The sequence below is a fragment of the Adiantum capillus-veneris genome, chromosome 8, assembly GCF_014529385.1.
Source record: "Adiantum capillus-veneris isolate H3 chromosome 8, ASM1452938v2, whole genome shotgun sequence".
Lineage (NCBI taxonomy): Eukaryota > Viridiplantae > Streptophyta > Polypodiopsida > Polypodiales > Pteridaceae > Adiantum > Adiantum capillus-veneris.
The window spans coordinates 2530391-2552425 of record NC_140938.1 but is presented as its reverse complement, the minus strand read 5'-3'; the positions used below and the strand labels follow the sequence as shown (position 1 = coordinate 2552425).

Sequence of the window (22035 nt, the reverse complement as noted above, 5' to 3'; positions counted from 1 at the left end):
TTTGTTCCATCTATGAACTATGTCATGTTGACTGATTGCAATGAGCCTTCATGTTACAAGGAAGTAGTGCAAATGAAGGACTCCGAGAATTGGCAGTTGGCCATGCAGTCAGAGATGACAGCTCTGCATAAAAACCATACATGGAAGCTAGTTAAATTACCACAGGACAAAAAGGCTCTACCTTGTAAATGGGTTTACAGGTATAAGATCACCACTCATGATAGTCAGCCAAAGTACAAAGCAAGGCTTGTTGCCAAGGGCTTTAAGCAAGAACAAGGCATTGACTTTGATGAAGTCTTATCTCCGGTGGTCAAGATGACTACATTGAGATGCTTTCTTGCATTGGTTTCCATATTAGATTTTGTGCTGCACCAAATGGATGTCAAGACAACGTTCTTGCATGGTGATTTAGATGTGGAAATTTACCTGCAGCAGCCAGAAGGATTTGTTGAGAAAGGCAAGAAAGATTTGGCATGCTAGTTGTTAAAGAGTCTTTATGGCTTAAAACAATCACCGAGGGCATGGTACCATAAGTTCCACAAATTTATGATTTCTCAAGGCTACAAACGTAGTGAGTTCGATCACTGTCTATATACAAAGAAGGCTAAGGATGGCAGTTGGCTGATCCTTATTTTGTATGTGGATGACATGTTGATTGCTGGAAAGCACTTGGAAGAAATTTCAGCTTTGAAGTCAAAGATGGCAAAATCATTTGACATGAAAGACATGGGTGAGGCAAGTCATATACTTAGTATGCGCATTGAGAGAGACAGATCAAAGAAGTTGATTTGGTTATCTCAAACAGAGTATATTGACAAGGTTTTGCAACGTTTCAATATGGAGAAGGGAAAGGCATTGAGTGTTCCATTGCCACCATATGTGAAACTTAGCAAACAAGATTGTCCCGTGTCTGAGGAAGAACAGGCTGAAATGGATAAGATTCCATATGCGTCTGCAGTGGGTAGTTTAATGTATGCAATGATTGCTACTCGCCCAGACATTGCATTTGCAGTGGGAGTAGTAAGTCAATACAGGCAAGAAACATTGGGAGGCAGTGAAAGGAAAATTGAGACACCTGAAAGCTACAAAGAGTATGCACTTCCGCTCGTACTCCTTCATCAAGGTTGTGGTTGGTGATAGTCACTTAACAAGCATTAGTAGACATGGAGATCAAAGAACATACACTTCTAACATTGTCTACAAAGAGGTGTTGCAATTGACCTGCCCCTGCCACCCCCTTGCCATGGGGTTTAACGTGGCTGGATATGTTTCATCCAATAAAAAAGCACGGTGACTCTCGCAACTATTTCTTTGACATTTACAAGCTTAGTATCTTCTTATGAAACATGGTGTAGCCTCAAGCAAGGTATATTCACTGAAACAATTGACTAAGATTTATTAGTGCTGAGAGATTTATGCTTCATGTGCTTTTTGATGAATTTCTAATCCTTTATGTATATGTATATGTATGAATGAAGATGGATCCTAACGCCTCTGTAACTTACACACTAGGGAGACGACCTCGACACGTCCGAGGTAAAATATCGTATATGCGTGTTTGTGACATTTCGATACTTTAAAGAATTTAAATCTCACAGTCAACGATTATGTATTAGATCCACCATTATGGAGGGGTCAATCACAGCCATGCAGGTGATTCATCTAGTCGAGTATCTATCTATACTAATAGCTTTTTGTTTGGCTATAGATCACAATATTACCCAAAATTCTTAATGGTGGGTATCATGCTTCATATGATCCGAGCTTGCTGTGCTACATTCAAGTTGCTATTCAGAAAGGATTCAGAGCACGTGTCACCATGCACAGTTAGGCAGAACCCATCCAATTAATGCTATGTTTGCTCAGAATCTTAGTCTCGGTGCTTGGTTCCTACGTGTTTTTGTGTTAGGATCTCTTCCTCCAGTGATTGGTAGATGTGTTTTACATCGTGGGCCATGGGTGGTTCGATACCGTGCAGGGCATGTCGTAGACTATGCTTTTGAGCGTATAAATCTTAAGTCTCTACGCATGTTATATTTTTTGACATGGGAAATATCACTTACTCTATATATGTTAGTGCAAAGTTAGTTTGAAAATATGTTGTGATGACTTTTGTTTAGGTTGCTACATAAAGGTTTTCATGTTGTCCATCTTATAAATTTCAAACACACACAGTACTGCTCTCTCTCTCTCATCAAGCATGAGAGAGAGAGAGAGAGGAAAGGAGAGAGAGAGAGAGAGAGAGAGAGAGAGAGAGCTCTGTCTCTCTCTCTAGCTAGAGAAAGAGAGAGAGCCCAACACATGGACAACAAGGAGACAGAGAGAGAGAGAGAGAGAGAGAGAGAGAGAGAATCCACCCAGTATGTAGACAAAGGAACATGCTAAAAAAAAACCAAGGTTTAGTGTAATCCCACCTACAAAATTTGAGATTTACCTCTACATTTTAAATTTGAAAGAGTGCCCTATAGCCCTGATGACTGCGAGAGAGAGAGAGAGAGAGAGAGAGAGAGAGAGAGAGAGAGAGAGAGAGAGAGAGAGAGGGAGAGAGGGAGAGAGAGAGAGGGAGGCACCAGAAGAGGGCGGCTATACTAGATAGTCGGACAACACTATAGCTTAAGGGTAAGAGGGGCCATCCCGCCGCCGAAGCTCTGTACTGTTTTTGATAGATGGGGAGAGAGGGCATCTCTCCAAATGCAATCACGTACACTTTGTGCTTGAGGAGCTTCCTATCGGGGATGTCATCTCTTGGGATGCATTGATTGAGGGATATGCCCAAGTTGGACAAGCCCAAGAAGCTCTGGGAATGCGAAGCAAGGGTGTCTGTCTAGATGAAATCACATATGCTCTCAACTCGAAGGCAAGATTTAGGGTTAGGAAGCTCTGCACTGTTTTCGATATATGGGGAGAGAGGGCATCTCTCCAAATGCAATCACATACACTTGCACCTTGAAGGAATGTGGCATTACACAAGATGCTGATATAGGCAAAAGAATTTGCGATTATATAATTATTAGTCAGGAGTCATTGAAAGAAAATGTCGTGCTTGGCACTACCTTGGTCAGAAGGGTGCTCTCATATGCATTCACATAGCACCGCCGGAGGCGGTGCCGCCGCCAAAGGCGGTGCCGTTGCACTAGTCTCTTAAAAAACTAACAGAACTGAGTTGAAACCTAGACAAAACTCTTCCAAAAATCACAATAATTAGTGCTGGTATTGTACACACATAGCTATCAAATCAGAAGTGGAAATTCACTCCTCTAGATGAGACACGAATGTCCCATGAAAAGTAGCTCTAGGCACCTCAGACTCAGGCAAACTCACTTTCAAAATTCTTAGAACAACCCTTTTGAGATTAACTATCAAGTCAAATTCTTGAAAACCTATCAATTGAACAGTTTGATAAGAATTTTTGGGGTCCTTTGGTAGGAATTGGGAAATTTCATAAGCACCAAAGAAGTTGGAGTCCACGGTTTCGACACACTTGGTCAGGTGATTGTTCAATCAATACGTTTTCAACTTTTGAATTCAGTTCATCACTCTATGCACCTTAGGTTAGGAATTTATTATAGGTCAGGGCTTGTAGCAAGGGCAGATGGAAGAAGTGGAATTTCCACCCAAGAAAGCATGGCACGGATCCCAAGCCTAGGCACCCATCTAGAGAAAGAAGCACTCCAAGACACGGTCTTTAATTCAAGCATGGACACCACTCTTGAGGCCGGATTTGCACCTTATACGCCTTAGTGGTTATTTAGCATATGAACATAGCCTCAGTATGTTTGGGAAGTGGAATATTAAAGGCTAGATATCCTAAGGTCTTGGAATGTGAAAAGGCATATTCATGGGAAATAGGAAGTTGTAATTGTTTTGAGAGTCATGCATCTTTTGTGTGCATGGAGAGAAGCTTTATTATATTGTATCTTGGGAATGAAAATAAAGAAGAAGATGTATTCTCTCACTACTGTCATATTTCTCTCTACTTTTTGCAATGTCTATGTCTATGTGTGTATTCTTAATTCTTTGTTGATGCTTGATTAAGCATTAACAACCACATAGTCCTTTCATTTTCAACCAATTGGCATAGAGCTAGAATACGATGGAAGATTACGTTTCCACATGGAAAACGCGCATGGTGCTAAAATTTATAGACATTGCATACAATGTTTTGTGGTCAAAAGTCGAGGATCACCCCTCTAACATCGACGAAGCACTGTGGGTGAATTTTCAATGTGACATATAGATGGGAAGAGATGGGAGTATGTACCTCCTGATAGAGAATCCTGATGAGATAGACCAATTGGGGAATCTCATTCCCAGAGAGATTAAGCTAATTGAGGAAGGATCTCTAGCACCTGAGCGATTGGGACTGCGGTTGATAAACTCTATTTGGACTCAAAGGGTCCTTATAGACAATAACACCAAAGCCTTGTACAAACGAGAGGAGACATAATCGGAATTTTTCTACCTAAGTCATAGCCCTCCTGACTATACGATCACTGAGGACAAGGTACTTTATGTCTTTGTCAACACGGATGTAGGAGTATATGAAGATGTGGTTTTCCTTGACAACAAATACAACCTCAAATGGGACATGATGCTCCTAAGCGACATTTAGGGGGATGGCCTACCAAGGACTTCCTATAGCAAGGAATGGGGAGGATATAGGAAGTCCACCACCCATCCACATACTTAGGTCAACAGGTACTGCGCAGAGAGTTTCATTTGTAGATCTACAAGCTTATCCATTAGAAACATATGGACCAAGACCTATGCGATTGGGAGTAATGTATGCATTGAGTGGTCATCTGGCAGCTAGAGTGCCACATGGACCACTACCCACATCATCATTCTCCCACTCGAGAGCAAAATGATTCCAAAAGATGCTCTAATCAAGAGCAACAAGCTGCCAAAACCGATGTGTGAAATCCTTAATGCACTTTAGAGAAAATTTGGTAGCATAACGACAGCAAAATTGCATACGGACCACAAAACCATAAGTCTCAAGCAATAACTGTGAGAAAACTGCCAAGATCACTAGTGTCTGTAGAGAAACAAGTGCTAGAGATGCCACACTCATGACTCAAAGCACTACCTGCAAATGGTGAAAATACACCTCTATTTGCAAGCCAAACACTCCACATAATCACCTATACCTGGATTTGCAAAGTCGTTTTTGAATGTGTTGTCCTGACAAAAAATTTGGAATAACTCCCAAACGGTGCGAAATTGGACTTAGCTTGTGAGACGCAAAAAGGTGCGGACGGAATCTTGAACTAAGCTTTTATTTTGCAAAAATCTGATCTACAAAAAAACATGCTGAAATTTGTGCTGCAAATCTTTTTGCACACACACTCCCAAATGCTCCTGTCATGACAGCGACGCACGCGCACCAAGCACTCCCAAAACAAGCTCTGATAACAATTAATGTTTATATATATTTCTATTGATTTTCTTAAAAATGCACTATAATTGGCTGTCCACCTCCTCATACTTCTAGAAAGTAGTAAATTCCCATTAAAAAATCAAAGAAAAATGAAAAATATTTAATATTGGACTCTTTTATGCACATTTACAAAAAGGATTATAAATACATGGCCACATATAAATTTCCACTAAAAACACAACATCCCCCCAAAAATTACTACTTGTTGCCAAAATCTTAGCATTATACTAGCCCCCTTACCCTAATAATTGATAACATCCCAAAGGCCTTCTCAAGGCAGCTTGGGAATAGAAATCTTTCCCCTTTTAAATATTAAAGTACATCACTACCATGATACCACATCTGTGGCTTTATTTGGAAAAATACTTAAATGAAAATACCTGTTCGACAGACAAGCCTTCAAGAAATGGCTCAAGATCATCTATGGTGATAGAAGACACTGGATCCCCATAGATTTCTGGATCTAAGTTACTTATGGGAGGGAGAATCTCGTGAAGTAAAAGATGCTCGAGTAAGTTTATTTACCACCATCATTTTTTATTTTTTGTAATCAAACATAAACACATGGACAAGGGCTTCACACACACACACACACACACTTGCATATGTGCAACAAGCCCAATTCTCACCGTAAGGAGTTGAATGAGAACTGGATTTTTTCCAGCAAGGCATTGACGACCAAATTCCTCATCCGATTTCCAACCCTCTCTATTTGCTGTAAATGGTGGAAGATAAACTTCATTCCTTGATGTCATATTGAGATTGCATAGGATATATATACTCCACACAGTCATAAAAGCTTATAATGTAATATCCTGATGCATGTTTATTTATTAAATAAATGTTTAGAATGGCAGAGATTAGCCCATTTTTCTCTTCTTATTCACACACCCACACCCACACACACATTGAGAAGAAAGAGATTTGTACCTTCTATAATCCCAGGTGCTGGGAATTCCAAGGGACATACAGAGACCTTTCTTACAAGGGTGGATGGACTATCAACATGACACTCAAAGGTCTTGGGAAACAAGCGATGAATTTGGTCAAAGCAATCAAAAGGGCGGTCCTCTCGAATGAAACACTCCATGCTGTGTTGCACGAAACGTTTCCAAACTGGAAACGTTGCCCTGTCGAAATGAATAGAAACGGCATTCTATAGAACCAGGAAACGGTGGGGGTACACCCATTTGAGAGTAGACAACAACATAAAAATTCAAACATATATCGACACCTACATTGAAGAAACATTTCAAAAAGATTTGCATCAACACAGGAATGAAACAATAACTAGATTCATAATCTACATTAATCAAAAACAAAAAACTTGACACATAAAGTCTCTTGGCAACCAGATTTCATTAAGCATCAATGCAAATGTTCAATACATCATACATAGAGCAGTTACATAGCTTCGGCATCACCAACTTCAACATCCATTTCCACTTCGATATGGCCTTCCATTGTTAAGTCCTCTTCCACATCCCAAAAGCAACATGGCCCTGAAACATAAGAGGCTTCTTTCCTGGATTGTAGCCTTAAATTGCTAAGTACATATACCAAGTCATCAGCCATTTCATGCTGCAAACGGTTGCGCTTGACGGAATGTATAAAACCGTATGTCGACCAATTTCTCTCACATGCGGAAGCACTACATACCTGGGATAAAATCTTTATAGCCAATCTTTGAAGAAGGGGGGTATCTTCCCCATAGTTTTCCCACCAAGAAACTGTTGAGAGCTTCTGCATGTCATCCAAAGCTTCAGGATCCCCAAAGCTCCCTTGCAATCCAATGTACGTAGACAATTGTGCTTTTAGCTGTGTCTTTTCCATAGCACTCCTTCCCACTCTGTTGAGTGTGGCCTTCCATCCTTTCATTACCTCACCATCCTTGTTAGGTGACTTTGAAAACCACTTTGGATTTAAGAGAAAAGTTGTTGCAAGAAGAGGAGTATGCATCATCAACCACCATGCCTGTATGAATTCATTCATTTGTTGAAACATCTCTTCGCCATCCACCTCCTCTGCCAAAATCTCCTTGATCTTTTCTACCATCTGATCCATGCCTTCAAAAATTACACCCATGCATGCTTCATCCATGTCAACCATATGCAACATTGCCATGATTGGCCAACACACCTTGACATACAACTCAATGTCCTCCCAAAAGCTAGAACACAAAATGCTCCTCTCTATCACTTTTGCATCTTCATTCTGACACTTCCATGCATCCCAATCCTCGCATGTCACCAAGTGCTTCAAAGCAGTCTTAACCCTCAACAATCTATGCAGCATCATGAAATGTGAAGCAAAACGGGTATCTCCCGGTCTAATTAGCTTGAGATTGGAGTGCTTACCAAACATGGCTCGTGTTGCATCATGATTTGTGATGAACTGTTGAACTTCCTTTCCCTTTGTTACAGGCTGCTTCAACCACTTGATTGCCATCAAATCCTTCAAAAGCAAGTTCAGACAATGTGTTGCACAAGGAGTCCAAAAGATATGCTTGTACTCTCCCTCCACAATCTGTCCTGCAAGCTTGCAATTTGCCGCATTATTAGTGATAACCTGCACAACGTGATCAACACCAACCTCTTTAATAACTTTCTTAAGTGCATCTGCTATGAACTCCCCAGTCTTAGAACTGCCACTAGTATCAATGGAGCCCTTGAATACTATTCCTCTTGGACTGGACACCACAAAATTAATCAATGGTCTTTTGGCTCTATCTGTCCACCCATCGAAAATAAGAGAGCAACCATAATGTTGCCAAGAACACTCTACGGGTGAGAGACTTCTTTCTAATCTTGCCTTTTCTTGCTGTAGTAGGGTTGTACGCAACTTCTCGTAGTTGGGAGGCTTATATCCTTTACCAAAAGTTGCAATTGCAGAGACCATATCTGAAAAGTATGGAGAACGAGCAAGCGAGAAAGACAATCCGCATGCATAAAAACATCTAGCCACTGCCTTGTCCACATCTTCTCTACATGAGGCATTCAACATACCTTGCAAAGATGGTTGATCCTGAGCCTTTCTCTTTGTATGCAAAGGATTGGTGCCGGCAATCTTTTGCTTCTTGTTGGCACTATCGTGATCCTCCCGTGTCATGGAGGCTTTTTGAGCCATGGTAACCTTCTTACAGATGCCAATACCTTGCTTCTTGATACCAAGCAAGTGGGCACGCACTCGTGAGTATGACCCTGAGTAGCCTTCCCGGCAAATAGAGCAAGTCCATTTCTTGCTACCACCTGCATTGAAGCAACCTGTCTCAATTACATACTTCCAAAGAGGTTCTTGTTCGGATGGCGCTTTCTGTGTAAATGGCGTAACCAAGAATGGTTTCTTGGATCTGGATGCGGGTGTTGCAGTCGGAGAAGGCTTGGAGCTAGCGACAACTGACACGAACATGTTGGCTTTTATCTGCGAAAGATTGGTGCTCTTCGCTCTCGTCTTTGTTGCGCCAAATAAAAATCTGGCTCTTTGTATTTCAGACAAGCCCACTCCGGTGACAAAACAACTTTGATAAAGTTGCACTTCAAGGCCCTTTTTCTAATCGCATCATCCAATCCAAAAGAAAATTTCAGCTTGAGAGGACACTTACACGGCTCAAAAATGACTACTCGTGCGACGCAATTGAAACAAAAACAACTGTTCGTGGTCGTAGGGTCTTCCTCTTTCATTAATGCGTACGCATGGAAGCTTTCCTTGCTTGCACTCGTGCCGAGAGGAGTCTTCTATGAAGCTCTGGAGCTCTCTGAGTGTTGTGCAGAGAAAAAATTTCGCTCTCTGGAATGAATCTCAGGCGACACTGGATAAGAGGGGGTCGTTTTTTTAGAGGGCTCGTTTTTTGACCGAAAGGGCCGGAGTTTGAACACGCTGAAAGGGACAGCTCACAGCTCGTTTTTAATTATTTTACATTATGGTTTTTTAAAAAAACATAGCGCATAGCGTTTCGGCACGTTTCGAGGCTGCTGGAAACGCAGGGCCTCTTCAGAAACGGCGAAACACGTTTCCAGGCTCTGCGTAGCCGTTTCCCGCAATTCAGACTCCATGGCCGCGAAAAGGTGGCGGCCAAAGCTTTTCATGCCTGCACTCAAGAATAGGTCTTTCTTCAATGCGCTAAACCTCTCATCCCTTGGTATATACCCATTGTCAAACCGAAGCTCCGGTTGCTCTGATTCACGATCTGCCAAGTTTCACAATATTCACCACAACAAGAAGTTATATCATAGATAGAAGTTGAAATGTCAAAATATATGGGGCCATGTGTGTGTGTGTGTGTGTGTGAGAGAGAGAGAGAGATAGAGAGAGATGAGGAGCACTATGGATGCTAATTGTCTATACACCCTACCCCTTTTGTAAAGGATGCACCTACTCCATGGTGGAAATGTGTAGAACCCCAAGTAGATATCTTGAATATCCGAAATCCTAAGTTTTGCCTGTCTTCTTCTCCATTGTTTTGTACTCATTGCTGGTATAAAGTCTTTGTTTGTTTTCAAAGAGAGGACTACACTTTGTTGCAATTCCCTTCCAATGAAGCGTGAAAACAAATCAACCTAAAGCATGTTGAATTATAAGCCTTCAATAAAAATGAATTTAAAAATGGGAGAGAGAGAGAGAGACAGAGAATGTGTCTAATTAAGTTAGAACTAGTATGGCCGGCCGCCTCCGGCGGCCTCTCTCTCTCTCTCTCACGGTTAATCACAATCCATCTCTCGCTAATGAAGGATACTAATCCTAACCCTAATATCTCGCTCTGCAGACAAATACAACGTGGAACTTGTAGGTTGTACCTATAAACACTCAAGTCCCCTTTTTTGTATAGGTGAAGACGAAGGCACTTCCGTACCACAACCCCATAGACCTAGCACGTAGCTAGGGAGAGCGAGAAACCGAGCACTTGCAAGTAGCCCGTCTTGCAAGCTGAGGTCGTACACAGTTTTGCCAAAGCACTACACCTCTTCGTGCTCTCAACCTCTTGCAGGGCCATGTCGACGACCACCTATTGCTTCTCTCAACTATTGATTGGGCTAGGCCCGCATTTGGGTGCCCCATCATAGAAGCCTCGTGTGATCATCACCCAAGGTAGATAATTAAAGGCATGTTGACAGAGAACTTGGCTAAATTCCTCCAATGAGGAGTATAATTAGCAGCAGCATTAATTTAATTGGTATTTCCTCGAGTGAGAGGAAGATACAATATTCTAGAAGGCCAGCAATGGGTGTGCCGCCAGAGCAGCAGCGCGCTAGACACCATTCCAGACATGCATGGCATGGCACAGACATGATTAATCCCACAGAGAGAGAGAGAGAGAGAGAGAGAGAGAGAGAGAGAGAGAGAGAGAGAGAGAGAGAGAGTACAATGGTGGCCTGCTTCAAGGTCAGGGCCTTGCTTTCGATCGTAGTACCGAACGCATTCGCAACATCATTGGCTCCTGCATATAATTATCAACCAATCACCATTAAAGCATGATCATTGATTCAATCTTAATTACACAATCGAACCTTAATTGCATATAAGTTAGCATTAGAAGTGTCAGACTCCTGCTAGTATAGGTACAGAAGCACAGTCTAATGACTGAGCACTGACAGGCTAATATCAGAGCTAGTGTACAGTGTAGTGTATTGTACCTATTCCCCAACCAAAGTCGAACGCTCCAAGAGCTCCAACCACCACCAGCCACAGGTACTCATTCAACACTGCCCCCTGCATCCACCCCTGTCCGTCCAGATCCTGCACACTCGCCCTTTGCCCTTTTTAATACTCTGTCCAATCATCAGCCCCGCCGCCACGCTGTCCAGTGAAGTGAACGCTGGTACTCTGTAGCCGCGTACGACGATTACGGAGGCATCTCCAGAGAACACTCCTTGTCCATGCGGAGAGAGAGAGAGAGAGAGAGCTTCCTAGTTGGTTGTCTCTGAGGTTTACTACGCGAGCTCTAGATATTTGGCTAGTGCGAGCTCCGTTCATCAAGCTGCAATAGGCGCTGAACTCGGGTTGCTAGTAGAGCAGGGTTGCAGTTACTGTGCGCCTCAGTTTGTGAGAGAGAGAAGTATAATTATCAGCCAATCACCATTAAAGCATGATCATTGATTCAATCTTAATTACACAATCGAACCTTAATTGCATATAAGTTAGCATTAGAAGTGTCAGACTCTTGCTAGTATAGGTACAGAAGCACAGTCTAATGACTGAGCACTGACAGGCTAATATCAGAGCTAGTGTACAGTGTAGTGTACTGTACCTATTCCCCAACCAAAGCTGAACGCTCCAAGAGCTCCAACCACCACCAGCCACAGGTACTCATTCAACACTGCCCCCTGCATCCACCCTTGCCCGTCCAGATCCTGCACACTCGCCCTTTGCCCTTTTTAATACTCTGTCCAATCATCAGCCCCGCCGCCACGCTATCCAGTGAAGTGAATGCTGGTACTCTGTAGCCGCGTACGACGATTACGGAGGCATCTCCAGAGAACACTCCTTGTTCATGCGGAGAGAGAGAGAGAGAGAGAGAGAGAGCTTCCTAGTTGGTTGTCTCTGAGGTTTACTACGCGAGCTCTCGATATTTGGCCAGTGCGAGCTTCGTTCATCAAGCTGCAATAGGCGCTGAACTCGGGTTGCTAGTAGATCAGGGTTGCAGTTACTGTGCCCCTCAGTTTGTGAGAGAGAGAAGTTACTGTGCGCCTCAGTTTGAGAGAGAGAGAGAGAGAGAGAGAGAGAGAGAGCGCTTTGGATGGAATGCAACAGCGCAAAAGCAGCTTTTGGCGGAGAAGGTTCAAGGCATAAATAAACACCCCCCCCCCCCCCCCCCCCCTTCCCCCCCCTTCTTCGCAAGTAGGTAGTGGGCTCCCGCATGTCAAGGCAGGTAGTATCTCCCCTCTCGCAATTCACGGGAGCTCCCGCAAGTCGAGGGGAAGCTTGCCAGTATGCATTCGGTGAGCACTAATCTGTGCCTGTCACTGCCACGTTGGCCAAAGGAAGAGGAAGGGTAACGGTTTAATAGAAAGGGAGCCGACATGTGCAGCCACTTGGCAATTGACTTTCTCTCTTTAATATAGATATAAGATGACAAAAAAACAAACGATTGTACTAGACATTGGTCTTTGAGTTCCCAATAACAAACTCAAGGCTGTTACTAGAAAACATAAGGATATGAATGTATCACATAACAAATATCATTTTTAAATTAGACATTTTATTTACGAAAGGGTTTTATTTAAACAAGAGTGAGAACTTTGTAGAGAAAAGAAGCACCATGGATGCTAGGTATCACATTTTTTAAAAAAAATAAACAAGAGTGAGAGCTTTGAAGTTTAAGACTCCTAGTGAACATATGTGAAACAATTTTGAAGGTAGCTTTTGTTGAAGCAACCATGGTAGAAGTTTTCTTAGCTCCTTTGTTAGGTTTGGTTGGCAATGGGGGAAGTGTTGTTAATTGTCACATGGCTTGTAGTCGTTGACTTTGATGCACAAAACTTTAGAGAATCAAGGGAAACTTTGATTGCCTAAATGATGATTAATGTGAGAGATAGAGAGAGAGGTTGTCATGAGTAGAGAGAGAGTGTGTGTGATAAATGATAATGAATTTTGTGTATTTAAGCTAGATAATTTGAAGTATTAAAATTGAAACAACAAAAATTGTTATAAGGAGAGTGGCATTACCAGTTTTAGTGCGTGGTCGGCCAGTTCTACATCTACGTGGATAAGGATAGTCAGAGGAGCCTCCTAGAACAGGTCTCCTCAAACTCATCTTGGTATGGATTGCTTATATCATTATAAACATCGTAGTCATAAATCCTTTGCCCATATGTTCTCTCCCCTTTACCATCACCTTGTAGAGCTAAGAGACAACAAGTCATCTTGACGAAGCTCTTTCAAGGCTTGGGGGGGTCTCATTTGGAAGATAAACCTATGTCATAATGTCTTATAGGGTAGAGGAGCCAGTAAGTGGCCGGGCCCCAACTGTGAGCCTGCCGAATCCCAATAAAATGTTAATATATTGCACCAAAACAGAGACGGAAGTGTATCATATCTGTGTAGCCATGTGGTAACGTGCCTCGCGTGGGTAGGCTGTGGCAGGGGTTCGAGCCTTGCTGGCATTATCGTCTCCTCACACCCGCAAGTAGTGCTCGCTTCTCGCTCCCTTTTTTGTTACACAGGAATGCCTTGTCGCCTGCATTGCGCTCGCTATAGACCACCATCAACGACAACATCTTTACTGCAATAACGTTATGGCACAAGCTTTCGAATGCGCTCTTTTCCGCTCGAAACAGTAAAACACAACCCACGTGAGCGTTGTCTCAATCTCATCGTCTCTATATTGGGACTTAGTGCAATAAGTGCCATTTTGAGAGAAGTGCAAATCAAAATAAACTTAGTGCACTAATCAAGCACATCAACCTTGAGGTCCAATAGTTAAAAGAATGAAGAGATTCATGCTCAACTATCAAGTTGATCGATATTAGATAAGTGTGCCATGTGGAAAAGGTAGATAAATATTTAAAAATAGGTGAATAAAAACACACACACACACATGCATACATATCAATGACACATTTAGAAGCACTTGAGATCCCACACATTGCAAATTATACATCAACCATATGAAGTGGGTTTTTGAGGGAAGAAATTCACTACTTCTTCTATTATAGAAAAAGAATTATACATCCAACTTGTAAAGGGACTTGAATTTCCTTCTTTTCTTTGGAGAAAAACCAACTTAGGGCATATAAGGAATGACCTGTCATATACAAAGAAAAAATAATAGACCTGTCATTTAGGTACACCCAAAAGCCAACCGCTTCCTTTGAGGATATGATAAAAAAGAAAAAACAAAGCGTCATCTCATCTGTAAAATCATATGTTCAATCATGGGCGATAGCTGATTGTCAATGGCAACGCAGGGCATGAGTTCAATTCCTGCTAGCTGCCCAGGCTAGCGAGTTTGAGTGTAAAAACCATATGTTCTTGAGATGGAGGTGTTTTCTTTTTTCGATTAACTTCCTAATATCCCATAATTGCAGTTTGAACTTCATAAAGCAAGTTGTGATCCCATCGCTATGATTTTAGTTAAGAAACAATCACACAGTGAAAGGAAATCTGGGCTTCTTACTTTTCTTTTTCCTCTGAGCTTCTGCAGAGGAGGCATCGCATAGGGCAGGGGACCATGCCAGGCCGGAAGTGCGCTGCTCCCGCAAGCCGGCGCCCTGCCTCCATCGCCCCACACTTAGCTAGGCGCCCCCCAAACCAATATCACAAAAGTTTTCTGTGGGAAAGAGGCGAGGTGTAGCATACCTGACCCCAATACACCTAACTAATTCACAAGAATTTTAAACAATTTCTCAGCTTCTGCATAGAGGCACCATATATATATATATATATATATACACACACACACACACAAGAAGTTTTAGACTAATTCCCACTTTACTAAGTGAGGGTTTTTTGAGGGGCGGGGAGGGGCGGGGTGGGGAGGCCCTGCTCCCCACCATATCTAGCTAGCTCATGATCTAATTTTATGCTGAAAGAGGTTTTTCCCTGAGAACTAGTTAACAGAAACTGGCAGAGTTCCCTGTTGAACTTTCCCTGAAATTTTTTTCAATCTGGTAAGTGATCCCAATTATACTGAAAACAAACTAGATTGCTATTTTGTTGAAAAGAAGAGAAATACCAGGAAAACTTGCCTGGATCAATGTCAAGGCTGACAAGCCGCACAGTGACGCGGTTGCCCAAGAGCTCGCTGAAGGCATCATGGCTAAGGTCAAAGCAGCTCTCACTAAGAATCCACATACTCCATATTCCCCCTTCTATATTTTACCTTCCACTGCAGACACACTTAATTATAGTAAGTAGCCCTCTAATTACCTTTAAGTCCATCTAGAATTACACTCACACTTCCAATTGATAAAGTCCTCCTGTAAATTTCTCAGCACATGCCTTCAAATCAGCGAAAAACCAAGTACCTGAGGCATCCTGGAAGGAACAATATTATAGCATACTTATGATCAACTACTTGTATGGAGAAACCTCACTGTTATGATATTTTGCAAGGAATTGAATACTATACTGCTTTTCACAAATGTGCACTCTAAGTACACACTCAAGCATAAGCAGAAATGCTCAAATTCAGTAGTAAGTAGTACCAAGTACAAGTTTAAACACTTGAAACACTCAAATTCAGTAGCAAATTGGCTATTATATAGCTCTCATGTACAAGCTTAACCTCCTAGCCTAAATTACCTAGCATAATGCTATAGGCAGTAAGAGTTCTACTAAATTTAGAGCATATTCAACAAATTTTGGCCTTGGAGTTATATGGAGCATAGTGCTAAGGTCCCAAACAAATGCAACATATTGTACCTTGTCCCCGGGGGGGGGGGGGGGGGGGGGGGGGGGGGGGAAGTGTGTGTGTGTGGTTGTGGGAGAAGGACCCCACACAAAAGTAAAGAAAAGGGGGTCCCAAACCCTTGGTACTGGTTATCGTTGATAATTGAGACCTTTTAACCTCATTTTTAGTATATGTAAAACTATTTTCTAAGGTTCAAAATCATTATCTTTCTTTCTTTTGCCACGTAAAAAGGAGAAAAATTTTATTAGTTGAGGATATTTTATCCACAACTCAATAACTTTTGCATTTAAAAAAATTAAAATAATAAGCAATGGAGTTTTACTCATCAATGGTGTGATGGTGTGATTGATTCTTGCTAATATTAATTAAGGTGTAGTTTTTTGATATAGAAGTTCACCCACTTTGTATCACATCTTACAAGGAAATAGCCAAACAACATAGTTTTTTCGAGGGCTTGAGCGTTCGGTCATTTTATGTTGTACACAAGGACCCCTTGAGAGTCTTTTCATACTCACTAGTGTGGCCAGCGGCCTTCGGCCGCCTCTCTCTCTCTCTCTCTCTCTCTCTCTCTCTCTCTCTCTCTCTCTCTCTCACGGGTGCACTTCATGACCAACTCTCCCTGAGATCCCCAACCTCAAAGAAGCCCCATTTCTTGAGGCTGAAGGAGAACCCATACAATGGTAGGTGCACTCAGAAGCTGCCCTTCGGCTGGCTTCTTTTTCTTCTCAGTTGCTTCTACCTCCTTTTTCGGAACGGCTCTCAGCAACTCTGAGGGTGATTGTGCATTTCCTAATGGCCAATCATGATTCGCCTTTGCCAAGCTTACCAAACCTAACATTGCCTGCCCATCTGCACTTACCCTTCTTAAATGAAAGCATCCCTTAAAATCTCTATCATAGAACCCCCAAGGGACCCCGGAAATGCATGAATCGGAAGGGCTCCTTCACAACATAATCATAGAAGAGTTTTCTGCTTTATCGAAGAGGTACTGCCAAGGCCTGCTGCATGCTCTTGGCTTGACAAACAGAGAACGAACTGAAGGGAACTTCGCCATCAAACTCTTTAGTTTTATACTTAGTGGTGCACGAGCGGAAGCTCTCTCCATTGAAAAGCTCCAACATACTCACGAGGGGAGAGCGCAGTAAGCACGACAGGAGTGACGGGCTACAGATAAAATATTGCCAATGCATGCAAGCCATTCTGGCCCAGTTCAGTGGACTCAACATATCAACAAATTGCATCATTAAGGGGCCTCTAGCATTGCTTGGTGTGAAATGGAGCATCTTCGCCTTTGTTTCTAACCTTCCGTAGTGGTTGTGAGGCTTGGGACTGCCGGCTGGCTAATTGGAGAGAGAGAGAGAGAGAGAGAGAGAGAGAGAGAGAGAGAGAGAGAGAGAGAGAGAGAGAGAGAGAGAGAGAGAGACAGATGGTATAGCTCATTCAGTACCTTCCGTAGTGGTTGTGAGGCTTGGGACTGCCGGCTGGCTAATTGGGAGAGAGAGAGAGAGAGAGAGAGAGAGAGAGAGAGAGAGAGAGACAGATGGTATAGCTCATTCAGTACCTGAGCAAGTACTGTAGCATCCATATGCAGGATGAGAGCATCAATACAGGCATTATGGTGCTGGCAAGGCGTTGTGCGAAGAGCAAGTAGTGCCACGAACAGAGATGGTGATAGAACTTGCAAGAAAGGGAGGCATTGTTGAGTGCGAGAGCAGGAGGGGCAGGTCTTTTGTGTAAGAAAATAAGACGTAGCTAAATAGATTTTTGAGTAGATTACTTAATGGAGAGAGATAGATTTCACACACAAGAGATTATAGAGTAGAGAGAGAGAGAGAGAGAGTACACACGATATACGTGGTTCACCCAATGTGGGCTACGTCCACGGGAAAGCAGCCACTCAATGGCTTTAGCACTTTAAAAGAAGAAGTAGTTTACAAAGGGATTAAACCCTTGATAGAGCTCCCGCCTTGCTTCACTCTCACCACCTCACACTCACCTTGTTGCATCAACTTCACACTATGAAATGTGTGTAGAAATGGCCTCCTTTTATAGGCCAAAAGGGATGCCCTCTCTAATGAGAGACAACCATGTGTAGCCGCCCTTGTGCGAATAAGTCCAAATCGGACCCTCCAATCCGCCCATGTGTGGCCGCCCTTGAGAAGACAAGTCCGCTTTTGAATTCGGCCACCGGCCATTGACTTCCGACCACCGGCCACCGGCCATTGACTACCGGCCACCGGCCATCGGCCATTGACTACCGGCCACCGGCCAACTGACCGGTTGTTTTCCGACCACTTGCCGGCCGCCGGCCGGCCACAATATTCCGGCGAAAAAAAGTCTTGGGGGCCTCCGTCCCCGAGGCCTCTAAAGTTGCCCCTGATTCTCGTCCGTGAAAATTTTGGTTTTCGGTGAGTGATTTTCCTTCACGAACGATGGCTTCTCCTCATAATGGGGACCTTACAAATGTGCGCTTTTACCACAGAAAATTACAAGGGTAAATCAGGCTCCATACTTAACATTTTGAGGGCGCAAGTGATGTAGCTCAAGTGTGGGAGCTATAGGTAATGATCGCTATAACAGGTCGGATGCAGCAGAGAGGCCCCTGCCCAGTGCCAGCTACATGACGCAAAGGGTAGTAATAGGCAGAAGGAGCAGGCACACCTCATGCAAGTGGCCAAGGCCGCTCGACGCAGTGCTCTATATCTCGTGCCAAATCCGTTTAAGTATCTCGCAACCCACTCACCCACCCGCACCGCGAGACATTTTGATGAGCAGCAAGACGTAAAAAATTATGCTCTAGAGCAGTGTTCGGGAAAATCATTTTCCCAAACATACAAAATTCCTTTCCTTGAATTTTCCAAGAGGAAATTTGAGAAAATTAGGTCCATGTTTTGGGTTTTTACACTATTCTCTATTTTGGGGCCGAATTTCTCCTTTTCCCCTTGCCCTCAACCGGCATTTTTAAAATTGAAAATGGCACGATATTAAGAAAAGACACATTTTTTAGAAACTCTGCTCTCGCCTCTCTCTCTCTCTCTCTCTCTCTCTCTCTCTCTCTCTCTCTCTCTCAGGCGTCTGAATAACAAATAAATAAAATTTAAATATTCGACTCCTGGGGCCCCGGCCACCACTGCCAGAATTCCGCTGCCTGCTCTCGCTTTCTTGCAACTGCGCACTGGGCACACATGAATCCTCTCCTTTCCTCCCCTCAAATCCTTATTCTGCGACCAAGGCGAGCGCGGAGATGCAGTTTGTCCTGGCATACGGCAAGTCCCACGGTCTTCCCGTCTCATCACTACGCGCAGCAACAATGTCTACAGCCCTAATCAGTATCCTGAGAAGCTCATCTCCAAGTTCATTACCCTTGCCATGAATGGGAAGCTTCCTCCCATCAGTACTAGGGATGGCTACAATGCCAGAAGTTACTTGTATGTGGATGATGTCGCCATTAATGCATTTGACTTGATCTTGCATGCGCCAGCTGACCTGAGGCGACCCCTTCCATCTAAATCGATCTAAATCCCAATGTTGATATTTGGAGAACTTTTAAGTCTTGACCATTGAAATCTGTCGAGGAGGTCGGCGTCCCTTGCCAGGGCATAGGAGATTAGCAGTAGGACGTCGATGAAGAGGAAAGTGGCGCAGGGAAGGCGGTTGAGGGAGGATAGAGCGGTTACGCTTGAGGGTTGCAGAGAGTATTGAAAGCGAATCTAGACGGGAGAGAGAGAGAGAGAGAGAGAGAGAGAGAGAGAGAGAGAGAGAGAGAGAGAGAGAGAGAGAGAGAGAGAGAGAGAGAGAGAGAGAGAGAGAGACGGGTGCTTCTGCAGTTACGCGACATGTTGATAGGATCAGTGGTTGAGGGAGCAAGTGTGGGTGCAGCGGGGTTGGGAAAGTTAAAGGGGAGGGGCAAGTTGTATGCATGACAGAGAGCCCCCCAATGATGGGTGATCATGAGCAGCACAGAGAAGGTGGATTGGGTGACCGGGGCCGGAGGTTGACGGTACAACTCAATGAGCAGCGCTGCATCACCTGAAGCTTGGGTATATTGTTTGAGGGCGCATGCAAAGCAGTGAGCAGGTGTATAGAATATAGTAGGTTCCCGCATATCAAGGCCGAGCTTGAGCTTCACAGCCTCACAGGCTGCCCTTTAAGACCCGCAAATCAAGGCCGGAGCTGGAGCTTTGCAGGTTGCCCTTCAAATATTCTCAGAGCTCACTGCCGTGAGGGCTCCTGACTGAGGAGACGTTGACATCGCCTTGAGGTGCCTCCCTCACCCTCATCACAGAGAGCAATGAGGAGCAGGAGCACGCATGGGTGGAGGTGCATGGAGGCCTAAGAGCAGGTGGTGGTTCATCTTCAAGCTAAAGAATAACGGGTCGAAGCTACTCTCGAGTTGCGGGGAGCCACATGCCTTCTGTGCACTTTGTTGTGCGGCCGCGCAGAGGTGCTATCAGCCACGTGGATGCCTTCCTCCCCGCAAATCAAGACTTAATTTGAACCTCCACTCTGGCCTCCTTGCAGCTCCAGGTGTGCACTGGCACGCTTGCTGGCTTTGCCCCGATGGCCAAAGGGTGTGGGTTGTTAGCTATGCCAAAGGGAGGGGAAGAGCTCTGGCTGCACGCATTTGCAGCCACGTGGAGGCTACCCCTACCTTTTAAATATAGATATAAGATGGATAGGGCTAGAAGAAAACCTTTCTTTAGCACCAACAAAATAAGGACATGTGTAAACTTAAACCATTTTTTGTAGTGGTCTTTTTTAGGGTTTTCATTCACGTCTTTACGTTAAGTGTTAAATGGTAATTACTCATGTTATTCTCACTCATAAAACATGTTAATAACCTATAATTAACAGTGACATGTTAAAACCGGAAGAACAGGTGAAAAAACTTTAGCCCGGCAGGCTTTTCATTTTGCTCGGCGGGCCCCGGTGGGCCTCTGTGTAAAGCCCGGCGGGCTAAGATTTCCCCCCTTTTTTGGCGCCTCCTTTGGGGGACCCTATAAAATACTTGGCTCATTTTTCTAAAGTGCTTTTGGAATACTCTTGGAGAGCTGATTTAAGCTTTAAGAACTAGGTTTTTTCTATAGGTAATTAGAAAAATAAATTATTACAACTTTTAATTTATATTTCTAACATTTCTTTTTATATATTTTAAATCCTCGGCCGGTAGTTCCCTCTCTTGGGTGTCTATCCGCCTATAAATAGGTTGGGTAGGAAACATCCGGGTCAAGGGTTTAGGTGGTGTGAGTGTGTGGGGCTCATTTCGATTTCGCATATTGGAATGGAGCGCTCCGCATTGTTACACCAATGTACTCGTATTCACGAATAGTCCCCTCTCTTGGGTGTCTATCCGCCTAAAAATAGGTTGGGTAGGAAGCATTCGGACGAAGGGTTTAGGTGGTGTGAGTGTGGAGCTCATTTCGATTTCACATATTGGAATGGAGTGCTCCGCATCACCACCTCCCTTGGGTGTCTATCCGCCTGAAAATAGGTTGGATAGGAAGCATCCAGGTGGAGGTTTAGGTGGTGTAAGTGTGTGGGACTCATTTCAATTTCACATGTTGGAATGGAGTGCTCCGCATCGCTACATCAACGGACTTGTATTCACGGATAGTTCCCTCCTTTCGGTGTCTATCCACCTAAAAATAGGTTGGATAGGAAGCATTCGGGTGGAGGGTATAGGTGGTGCGAGTGTGAGGGGCTCATTTCGCATATTGGAATGGAGTGCTCCGCATGGCTACACCATTTATATGCTTTGCATATATCTTTATTTTTTTAATTTGAAAGATTCTTTCATACTTTTTTTGCATTGTATTTTTTAAAAATGATGTTATGCTAAATAGTTAATTACAGAACCTACTTAATTAACTATGATACGTTCTACCCATGTGTAGGTAAGTGTGTGAGAAACATGGATGCTAATCAATGCTCACAAACCAACAATGAGCCAAGACCAAGCCGTCCGCCTTCAACTCGAGATGGAGCAGACAAGGGTGCGTCTATACAGAGTAAGCGCAAGGTTGGCGGAAAGGTTCCAGGGCCTGAGTGGCAATTTGTGGACAATGTAAGATCATTTATAGATTGGCGTTGTAAATTATGTGGTGTAGCAAAATTTGGAGGTGCACCTCGTATCAGAGAGCACTTCCTTGGTGCTAGTAATGGTTGTGGTAATAGGATTAATGGAGGACGATGCAAAGGTGCAGGCCATGAGAATGTTACGAGACGTTTGAGAGAACTCCCGGGTGGA

General features: G+C 43.5%; 1 protein-coding gene, 1 long non-coding RNA gene and 1 pseudogene across 5 annotated transcripts; all 3 read right to left on the bottom strand.

Annotated features, from left to right (window-relative positions):
* Nucleotides 1–6782: 6782 nt before the first annotated feature.
* LOC147451576 (uncharacterized) lies at nt 6783–12214 on the bottom strand. 2 transcript variants are annotated; one of them, XM_086517487.1, is made up of 2 exons: nt 10801–12214; nt 6783–9626 (listed from the first exon to the last, which is right to left on the bottom strand). In XM_086517487.1, the coding sequence occupies exon 2, from the start codon at nt 8846–8848 to the stop codon at nt 6845–6847; it is 2004 nt and encodes a 667-aa protein (XP_086373613.1). In that variant the 5' UTR covers nt 8849–9626; nt 10801–12214; the 3' UTR covers nt 6783–6844. The 2 variants fall into 2 exon arrangements, with proteins under 2 accessions (XP_086373613.1, XP_086373614.1); XM_086517488.1 differs by lacking the exon at nt 10801–12214 and having other exon boundaries at nt 6783–7506; nt 7798–10790.
* A 77-nt stretch (nt 12215–12291) lies between these two features.
* On the bottom strand, nt 12292–15790 carry LOC147451575 (uncharacterized). 3 transcript variants are annotated; one of them, XR_015188797.1, is made up of 3 exons: nt 15111–15784; nt 13497–13695; nt 12292–13410 (listed from the first exon to the last, which is right to left on the bottom strand). It is a non-coding gene; the product is annotated as an uncharacterized LOC147451575 (long non-coding RNA). The 3 variants fall into 3 exon arrangements; XR_015188796.1 differs by lacking the exons at nt 12292–13410; nt 13497–13695 and adding an exon at nt 14054–14180 and having other exon boundaries at nt 15111–15790; XR_015188795.1 differs by lacking the exons at nt 12292–13410; nt 13497–13695 and adding an exon at nt 14054–14180 and having other exon boundaries at nt 15124–15790.
* A 601-nt stretch (nt 15791–16391) lies between these two features.
* On the bottom strand, nt 16392–16909 carry LOC147451574 (uncharacterized; annotated as a pseudogene).
* Between the last annotated feature and the right edge of the window lie 5126 nt (nt 16910–22035).

Coding starts and splice junctions, on each gene's coding strand:
- LOC147451576 (XM_086517487.1), bottom strand. CDS start 8,848: ATGTTCGTGTCAGTTGTCGCTAGCTCCAAGCCTTCTCCGACTGCAACA.